The sequence below is a fragment of the Chelonoidis abingdonii genome, chromosome 16 (genome assembly GCF_003597395.2).
Source record: "Chelonoidis abingdonii isolate Lonesome George chromosome 16, CheloAbing_2.0, whole genome shotgun sequence".
Taxonomy (NCBI): domain Eukaryota; kingdom Metazoa; phylum Chordata; order Testudines; family Testudinidae; genus Chelonoidis; species Chelonoidis abingdonii.
The window spans coordinates 5971890-5981836 of NC_133784.1; the positions used below are offsets into that span (position 1 = coordinate 5971890).

The 9947-nt window shown below is 58.8% G+C and overlaps 1 protein-coding gene across 1 annotated transcript in view; it reads left to right on the forward strand.

Annotated features, from left to right (window-relative positions):
• Positions 1-683: 683 nt before the first annotated feature.
• Positions 684-9947, forward strand: part of PPRC1 (PPARG related coactivator 1) — a 17807-nt gene continuing 8543 nt past the window's right edge. The window contains exons 1-5 of the mRNA XM_075073043.1: positions 684-1053; positions 4840-4992; positions 5642-5794; positions 6475-6573; positions 7316-9945. Coding sequence (XP_074929144.1) covers positions 1036-1053; positions 4840-4992; positions 5642-5794; positions 6475-6573; positions 7316-9945 — 3053 coding nt within the window. The 5' untranslated portion in view covers positions 684-1035. The remainder of the gene's footprint in view (positions 1054-4839; positions 4993-5641; positions 5795-6474; positions 6574-7315; positions 9946-9947) is intronic.

Consider the following 9947-nt stretch of genomic DNA (forward strand, 5'->3'; position numbering starts at 1 on the left):
TGGAGGTGGTGATACTGGCTTCCTGTGTAAAGTGCTTTGAGCTGTATGGATGAGAAGTGCTAGATGCAGAGAACAGATTCTAGTTTTCTAGCTTCTCTTGAGATTTATGGGCGCTGTAGAGGACTTGATTTCGTTTTTGCTTTGCGTAGCAGGCACTTGCCGTGTGCTCTCTGGAAGGATGGACAGGGGCTGGCCCTGCTTTCATGGAGGATCTGACATTCTGAAATGGCTTTGGCCTGAATCAGAGCTCTGTGAGCTCCTTTCTCACCAGCTGAAGTTGGGCCAAGAAAAGCAGTTCCCTCACGCACCTTGTCACTCTCGTTCTGGGAAAAAGATTGATTTTGTTCATGTTTTACAAAGCAAATGTGTTCCCATGTCTGCCTGGAAGTCAGTTCACTTCAGAGTTGCCCTGTATCCTGGACCTCGTCACACTTTCCTGTTTAACTGCATCCCAGGAGATGCCTTGGCTGACTGGTAGGCAGCAGCTCTTGCCTCGTGGAAGCATGGCTGTAGCTTGAGTTGTGTGGGAGTTTAGCTGACTAGACAGGGAGCTGTCCTGGAGGCGTTCGGTGATCGAGGCAAAATTAAATGTAAGAACCCTCCCAAGTATTTGCTATGTGATGTCACATCTTTGTATTCGGATCCTCTTTCTGCTAACACAAAGCACAGTGACTTCAGATATGCCAGGATTGGGGCTGTCTGGGGAGAGGAGCTTTCATGCAAGTTGTGTGGAAAACTTGTTTCCTGGCTGCTTTTGAGCCTGTTCCGGCCATTGCTAAGACCTGCCCCCGGGGCCTGTCCTGCTCTAGAGCCCTAGGATGGGCCAGGTTCTCTGGTCCAGCAGCCGGGGCCCAGTCAGCTTGCACTGGTGGTGGTGCCAATGTGCCTTTGGAAACCTTGCGGCCCCTCTGAGAGATGTTTGTCCGCTGGGAACCTTCCATTCAAGGGTGGCCAGCTTTGCCCAGGCAAGGCCAGGCTGGCAGCTCATCAGGAGATCGGACTTTGTGCCTAGCAGGCTTGAAGTGAAGCAGATGGATGCGCTTCAGTACAGAGGTGGGACCTGCATCCCAGCACACTGTGTGCCTGTGGAGCCAGGTGGCCTCCGCACAGCTCCATAGAGGCTCCTTTGGGTTTCAGTGGGAGACTTGATTCTCTGCTTCTGCTGGTCTGCACCTGCCGCTGAGAGCCCTCGCTAGCAGCCGTGAGGGCGGCGATTCCTCCTCTTGCTCACCCACGAATGGGGCTGCTGGCAAATGCCCCTTCCTGCTACCAGTGACCACGTGGGCTCACAGCTTGCATTTCTAACGAGGGCCGATGTCCAGGGCCCAGAGAGCTCGGGGGCTGCCTGGGCACAGCAAAGGAAAGTGTCTTTGAATGGTCCCTTCCGGAGCCTGGGAGCCCGGCTGCAGCCACCTCAAATGCTCGAGCTGCAGTGTTTCTGTCTGCTTTGGTGCCCCCACTCTGGGGAGGGAGGGAGGTCCTAGAGGACGCAACAAAACCCAGTTAGGTGCTGGGGTTCGAGGAGGGGAAGAGTCAAGGCAGTAAAAGAGCTGTAACTCCATGAGTGGGGTAGCACCCTTGTGGGGATGAACTGTGACCCTGTCTGTGATCTGTGAACAGGAGGAGGTGGAAAGAATTGAAAAAGCACCACATTTAAAATGGCTCTAAGGGAATCTTTTGGGGAACATGGTCTCATTAGCCAATGATTCCTCCAACCTGTGGAACTCATTGCTGCAGGATACTGAGGCAAACAAGTCAGTAAGTTCTCTGAAGACAGCTTGACATTTTGCCCCACCAGCAGGGGCTGGGACACTGTACGAGCAAAGGCTCTGGGGGTAACCTCTGCACCAGGGTGAGTCTTTCCTCCGAGCCATAGCACCTCACAGTGAGGTGATGCAGGAGAATTGACCCCTTTCTTTGAAGCATCCAGTGCTGGCCACGCACATCTAGACAGACCGCTGATATGTTCCCATGTGGGTGTTGGGCTTCTCAGACTTGCAGGAGGCGCTCTCCCCTCCCACGGGAAATCGATTTTTCTAACCCTGGTTAAACTTCTGAAAGCGTCTTTTTATTGTGACACGTTTGTAACAGTGAAGTGGCCTGGATGCTGCAATAGCGAAGCATCAGGGCGGGGTTCCTCATGAACTGGACTGCAAATGCAGACGCTGTATGAGCTGGTGACTGGTCTGATGGCAGCGATTCTGACTCCTGCGAACTCCTGCTCAACCGCGTGGCTCCACCCTGGGATGAGATGCGCCTGCTTGTTACCACTGACTCCAGGCTCTGCAGTAGCTGCTGGGTTACTGGGCGTGTTAGCACTGCATGCGTCCCAGCGCATTTGATCATTCCTGATATCTCCAGAATGATTCACCAGAGACTCTCTTCTGAAATGGAGTGGCCTGGGCTCTGGAGGGGAATGCTGTGCGTGGGGTTACGCTGGGTTTTACATGTTACTTTCTCACTGTGTAATGGAGTAATGCGAGAGAATGAATCATGGCAGCATAATTTATACCAACACTTGTCTTCTGCATGAGAGCAGAGAGTGATCTCATTCCTGTACAGAACCCAGCTCTGCAGCCTGTGTCACGCAATTCAGCGCAAACAAGCTGCAGATCACAACAGCTCTGTCTTTAGTTCACTTTGTAGGGGCCTTTTCCTCGACAATATTGATGCTTCAGCATTCGAGAAACGATCAGGTCCCACAGCAGCAGTGGCCTGGGGAATTTGCTTTTGGCAGCATAGAAGTTCTTCACGCTGTCCTGATGGAGGAGCTGGTCATGTGACATGGATTCCAACCCCTTCCCATGGTGTTTAACTGCAGAACTGAAGCTTTCAGTGTAAGATGCCTGAGCCTGGATTTCTAAGTTCAGCTCCTAGGCCAGAGGTGGAGATGAGCTGCTGATGCCCCCAGCGACTCCAGCCAGAGTCGGGGGTCACCTTTAAGTAGCAGCAGAACTTCAGGGGCACAGATTGGAAAAATGGGGCTTAAATTCATAGCCCTTCTGGGGGCCAAGAAAACTTGCTGAAAGTGCCCCCCAGGGGATGGTGCCTTCTTGAGTCTCAACAGCGCTGAGAGGCAAGAGTTGCCCTGTTTATCTTGGGGGGCGTGCCTGTTCAGACTGGAGTTCCAGGACACTGGAGACCTCTGCAAATCACTCAGCGCTCCAATCTGCACACTCCTTGTTCACACAGGCATCAGAGTAACCAGGTTATACCAGGCCAGTGTAAGGGCTCCGCAGCACTGCGTCCTGGGCCTCACAAATGGAATCGACCTAGGTACGTCACTCAGGGCTTTGAATAATTACACGCCTCGTGTGCCATGGTTATGTTGCTCTAACCCTGTGTAGATGGAGCTGGCTAGCTAGGCCTCTCAGAGAGAAGGGCTAAGTACATCGATGGATAAACCTCTTGTGTCAATGTAGAAAGCGTCAGTGGCACAGCCGGAGCACTGGAGCTATGCCGCTGGAAGGTTGTAGTGTACCCACACCCTTCCCTGCAAGAGGAGGAGGATGCAGGGAGTGACTTTACCCCTCTCCCCCCCGAGGCCACTGATGCCTGGGGGCATTTCTGCCCCAAGCCATGACTCACATGGGCACGGTGGCTACATTAAACCAAGTACATAAAACCTGTGGGGTTTGCTAAACCTTAACCCAAGGTGCCGAGTGGTATGTGCATTGGGGAGAAGGGTTAGGTCTCTTGGGACTTCTGTCCCCCTTGCCCAAGGATTTGGGGTGGACTCTGGTCTCCTGGCCAGATCCCAGCATGTGGTGTTCCCTCTGCAGTTTCATTGCTAGTTGGGGGGTTGGCCCAGGGGGACTTAGTCCAACATCCCTGTGACCCTGTTGTGCTAAGTCTCCTGGTAAACTAGTCCTCTAAGCTGTAATTCTTCACTGCATGCTCACGACCCATGTTAACTCTGAAACCTATTGTGAACAACAACTCAGTGCTGTTTCACTGCTCATCATTTAAAGGAGCAGCAGTGGGCTGAAGTGCTTCTCCTTGGCTGATGGATGCTGGGGCTTCAGGGTTGTCAACTCTCAACTGTATCATGAGCTTCGCAATACTTGGTGGTGCTCTTAAAGCCCCAGCTCCTGGAGCCTGGTGATTCAGACAGTCTATCTCCTCTTTCATTGAAAAAAAAAAAAATTTCTGGCCTGCATGGTTGTGGAGGGAAGTCTGAGAACGTGACACCTCCCTCTCCAAGGGCTAGGAGGCTAAGTGGCAAATAGAGCCCTGAAGCCAGCTGACTTGTATTTTCTTAGCACAGCGCCCCGGGACCCTAGTTGTCCCAGATGAAATTTCGCAGATAAAATTGAATGTTGATAAATGCGAAGTAATGCACATTGGAAAACATAATCCGAACTATACATATAAAATGGTGGGGTCTAAATTAACTGTTATCACTCAAGAAAGAGATTTTGGAGTCATTGTGGGTAGTTTTCTGAAAACATCCACTCAAGGTGCAGCGGCTGTCAAAAAAGCGAACAGAATGTTGGGAATCATTAAGAAAGGGTGAGATAAGAAGACAGAAAATATCGTATTGCCTCTGTATAAATCCATGGGATGCCCACATCTTCAATACTGCAGGCAGATGTGGTCACCCTATCTCAAAAAAGGTATATTGGAATTAGAAAAGGTACAGAAAAAGACAACAAAAATGATTAGGGGTATGGAACGGCCGCTGTATGAGGAGAGATTAAGTAGTCTGGGACTTCTCAGCTTGGAAAAGAGGCGATTAAGGCAGGATATGATAGACCCTGTTGTGCAGAACAGAATGGGGGCTGTAGCCCAGTGAGCACTGGCTTCTCCACCGCAACCTGTCTCCTTGCCCCTTTCTAGTGCTTCTCTCTGGAGGAAGATGAGCTGAGCCTGCACTTGGTTCCCGCCTGCAGCGATGCCATCCTGGAGGCCGAAGGGATCCTGGGAACGATGCAGAGCTACCTGGACTCATCCGTGATCTCTATCATTGAGGACTTCGGCACCCTGACCGAGGTAATGGGCTGCCCACAGAGAGGCAGGGGACACAGCCGGGCTGTGGCCTTCTGGAGGCGAGATCCAAAGCTGCCTGGGGCGTCTCCAGTCCCGCGACCGTGAGGGTGGGGCGCAGGTCTGGGAATCTCCGTCCCTTGCCTGCTTTGGCCCCTCTGTTTGCTGCTTTCCCTGCTGGACGCTGCCCTGCTTCGCTGGGCATGAGGGCAGCGCCAGGACTCAGTCCCTGATCGAGCTCGCTCCTATTGTTCCTCTTCCCCTCCTTTTCTTCTCTCTTTGCCAAGGACCTCTGCTGGCCCCAAGTGAGCTAGCCTGCTCCTAATTTCCTTGCCTCAACCTCACGGCAGTGCTAATCCTGGGCTGTGTGTCTCTGGCACCTCCCTGCCTCGGTTCTGAGCCAAGCGCCGTGCCGGTAACAGGAGCGTTCCAGTCCTGGGGGCACCTCCCTAGCAGGGCCCTGCTCCGAGGACATTTGGGGCAGAGGCAGAGCCCCCTTCAGTGGGCACCCACATATCTGAGACTCCATGTTGCTGACAAGGGACAGGTGTGAAGGGAGGGGAAGACGTCGAGTGGCTAGAGCATGTCATGAGAGTGGCAGGGCGGGTTGGTGTCTGGCTGTGCCCCTGATGCGAAGGCCTCCTCCTTTCACCAGAACAAGACCTGCCTGGATGCTCCAAACGAGCTGTCCCTGCTGACGGCCATCACCGAGATCCTGGACAGCACGGACGACGAGACCCTGTCTCCGTTTGACACCACCTTGGACTCCGAATTGCTGGCACTGCCCCGGGAACGCGAATGTTCTTCGGTACGAGCTGCTCTCTGCCCGTCGTAGCCGCCCTTCGCTGGAGGTGCCTAGACTGGGCACTTCTGCTGTCCTTAGCCCCTGGCCAGTGGCAGCAGCCAGACCGTGCACAGCACACGCATAGACTCGGTAACCCGCCTGCCTCTGGGGCTGCTCGGCTCCCCCTTCGGGGCTCTGGGAAAGGAGGCTCCAGATCCCGATGCCACTGAAATGGAAACCCCCCCATCCCTGAGCTGTGCTGGTGACTGGTGGAATCACTGCAGGGTGCCCCCTGGCGGTCACCTGCATCACCAGCTGAGCTGCCTCTGAAGTGAGGTCTAGGAACTGCCCTGGGGGAAACCAAGGGGCGCAGGGGTGGGGGTGGGACAAGCCTGAGTTTGCTGTTGGCGACAGACCAGCAGAGGCGCTCAAAGTGACGCGGCCTGCGCATCCCACCATGGCATGTGGGTGGCTCGGTCTGTTCATGCTTTGGCGAGCTGGGCATTAGATTCCAGCTCTGGGATCCTGCAGTGGCTGGGGTGTATCCTGGAGTTGGGGGGGCAGTTGCCATGCTGGGCACGTGGTGAGGAGGGAGAGGCTGGTGTGGGAAGGCTGATGGCCATGCAGCTTCACCCCACACCCGGCTCGGCTCCGACTGGCAGGTGTGTGTTTTCCACCTTCTCGTTCTGCTTTCTACCCATCAGTTTCAGAAGTTTCTCAGCTTGTCCCGGGCCTCCCCTGAGTGCAGAGTTCCTGCCCTAGAAGATCCGTGGGGCCTCAGCAGCCCAGCTGCCATCGGCAAGGTGAGAGGGCAGCTCATCGGCGAGAGCCTGAGGCTGGGGCAACCACGGGTGCTTAGGGAAGCCAGCAGCAGGATCGGCTGTCCTGGGTAGTGGGGAGTCGCCGGATGTGCAGGGTGACTCCTGCTGGCCCTTGCCTGCGCTCCAATATCTCCCTGGTTTCTGGGCTGCTGCGGAGCTGGGGAGGGGCAGAATCTGGGCGTGGCTCGGCCGGCTAAGCAGGGCAGCGCCAGGACTTGCATCTTCATGCTTGTAGCCAGCCCTTGCCCCTCCCGCTGGCATGGTTCTGCAGAGCTGGGAGCAGCGCCAGGCTGGGCCGGGCCAGGCAGTTACCGAGCCTCTCCGCAGACCTGGCCAGTCGGAACCCCAGCACTGCCGGTGCTGGTAGGCTGCCCCTTGGGCTGCAGAGTGACGAAATCCTTGAGCCCTTGTCTCCTGCAGCGTGGAGAATGCTCTCTGCCAGGCGGCAAACTCCTGGGCAGTGAGGGTTGGCGTAACTTGGGAGTCTGTCAGGGTGCAGGTGGGGCAGCAGCCGTGTGGGGCTGTTGTAAATCAGTGGGGCTCAAAGTGTGCAGTTTGGGGCTGGTCCCTGCCAGTCCATGCGCCTCACGAGGAGAGGGCGTTGCTCTGGCTGCTAGCAGGGGCGGCTGAGCCCACTGGAAGTCACCTCCTAGGTTATGTGAGGTGCACTGCTCTGCCTCGGGGGGGCAGCGCCATCACCTGCCTCTTCCCCTGTCCCTGCCAGGTGGAGACGGGCCCGGTGGATCTGCCCTGGAACCGTCCACTGAGCTGCCTTGAAGAGCCGACAGCACCAAAGCTGCGCCCCAGCAGAGTGCCCTGGACGGAGCGGAAGCTCCCCAGGCCCCAGCCCCTCCCGCAGCGCAGCGATGGGGAGGAGGAGGAGGACACTGCTAGCCCTGGACAGCACGGCGGCATGGCAGCGACAGGGGGTCTGCGGGAGAGCCCCATGGATTTGTGCGCTGAGGCTGGGGGTGAGGAGGCGGTGTGGCTGGAAGACACTGACACTCCCTGCATCATTAGCACGGGGGCCGGGTCCCTTAGTGAGCTGGTGAAGTCCATGCACCCGTACTGCCTGCCCACGCTCACCGTGTGCCTGGACCCTGCGAGCGAGCCGGTGGCAAAGGAGTTCTTATCCGGCCCGCTCCTGCTGGAGATTGTGCCGGGCGAAGGCGAGAGCCTGGAGATCCCTGTGGTCCTGCAGCAGCTGGGCCCAGGAGCCCAGCTCCCAGCTGAAGGGGAAGGAGCCAGTGGTTGCCTGCCTGGTGAGAGGGGTGGTGCTCTGGAGCCGTTGCTGATGCATGGTGTGGTGCCAGTGGGAATGCCTGCCCAGGGGTGCGAGACTGGGGGCCCCATCAGGGCCCCCCAAGAAGAGCCTCCCAGCCCAACCCAGGCAAGAGAGTCACCCCAGGGGATTGACCCCGAAGCGAAGGATGAGGTGAGGCAAAGAGACCGGGATCTGGAGAGAAGCTCCCGGCACAGCACGGAGGCGCCAGTGGGTGGGAAGCACCAGGGCACCGAAAAGGGCCGAGGGCGCGAGAGGGCCAGGAAAAGTCGGAAAAAGAAAAGGGAGGAATCGCAGAAGGGCCAGGCCAAGCCAGATGGGGACTGCGTGGTGTGCAGGTTCCGTTCTACGTCCACGGTGCAGCCGCCAGCGTCCCAGCGCTCCCCCAGCTGGGCAGCCCGGCCCTCTGTGCAAGTGTCCACCTTCCTGGAAAAGCAACTGGACCAGGCCAAGAAGGAAGGGCAGATGGAGCTGCAGTTTGCCAGAGGGAGGCCTAGGGCAGCAGCAGCTGGGGGCGGCCTGCAGAGGAAGGGGCACGCTGCGATGCAGAAGGAGCTGGAGGCGGAGAAGACCAACACGCAGCCAGCTGGGCAGAGTGCCGAGACATCCAGGCCCTTGGAGCAGGCCGTGCACAGCCCCGGGGCGCAGGGAGAGGTAGCTCCTGGGTGCAGTGAGGAGAGCCAGCCTGCCCCCCCCAAAGGGAGCACCCCCCCACACCAGGACCTCAGTGCTGAGGGGGAGGCTCCCCAGAGCCCGCAGGAAGCGGAGCGGGCTGGGGCCGAGGCTGCTGGCTGGCCATCCAAGCCCAAGGCGCTCAGCTTGACCGAGTACCGGCTGCGGATGCTGCGCCGCCAGCCCAGCAGGGCTGATGGGAAGGAGGGGGAGAAGCAGGCAGCAAGCAAGTGGCCCATCGTCCCCGAGCCCCCTACGGAGCTGGCCGAGATCCCGTGCCTAATGGCGGCCGTCCGCCCCCCGCCCTCGCAACCTGCTCAGCCCGTGGAGACGCCCAGCTCCCAGAGGGGCCCGGAGACACCTGCCAGCCCCCCTGCCACCCCTCCTCTGGCCAGAAAGGCACCTGCAGGGCCCCCCCAGCCCGAGCCGGCTCCAGTGCCCCCAGGGCTACAGCTGCCTGTCCCTCCACCGGCCCTGGGGTCTGCTGGTGCAGTAACGCCGCAGGCCTCCCCGGCACCCTATGGCGTCTACCCACCGGTGCCTTCCTGGCCTTGCTTTGGGCCTCCACCTGCCGGCTACCCCAGTCTGCCTCTGCCACCGGCCGCTGGCGGGTCACCCAATACCTTTCACCTGGTGCCTGGCCTGCCCCCGCCAGCTATGGCCTGGCCCCCCCCTGCCCTGCCACTCCCTCCGTTCGGCCCAGGCGCCCCGTGTCCCCCCCTGGGCTGGCCCCTGTGCCTCCAGCCGCCCTACTGGCCCGGGATCCCCCTGCCACCTCCCATGGTGTACAGCGATCCAGGTGCCGCTCTGCACAGCCCAGGGGCAAACCCCTTCCCAAGTAACCCAGCCGCCCTGGCACCGAGCTGCCAAGAGCCTTCAGCTTTCACAGTACAGCCAGCGAAGCCAGTGCTGGCCAGCCAGGCGACCGCTGCTGCCAAGCATGAGGTGCCAGCCCAGACCCCGCAGTGTGGAGCACAGCCCTCCGGCCGGGCATCTGATCCCAGGAGGCAGAGCCGGCCTGTGGGCAAGTCACCTGCCCTCCAGCCTGTAGGGCAGCCCCCTATTGCCACCACCCAGACCGTGGGGGAGTCAGCCACTGCCTGGCCTGGAGGGCAGCCCCCTGCCCCTTGGCCTGTAGGGCAGCCCCCTATTGCCACCGCCCGGACCGTGGGGGAGTCAACCACTGCCTGGCCTGTGGGTCAGCCCCCTGCCCAGCCCACGAGGGAGCCCCCTGCCCAGCCTACGAGGGATCCCTCTGCCCCTTGGCCTGTGGGGCAGCCCCCTGCCCAGTCCACGAGGGAGCCCCCTGGCCCTCGGCCTGTGGGGAAGTCGTCTGCTGCCCAGCCCCCTATTGTCACTGCCCAGCCCATGGGGGAGTCTCTTCCTGCTGCTGCCCCTTGGC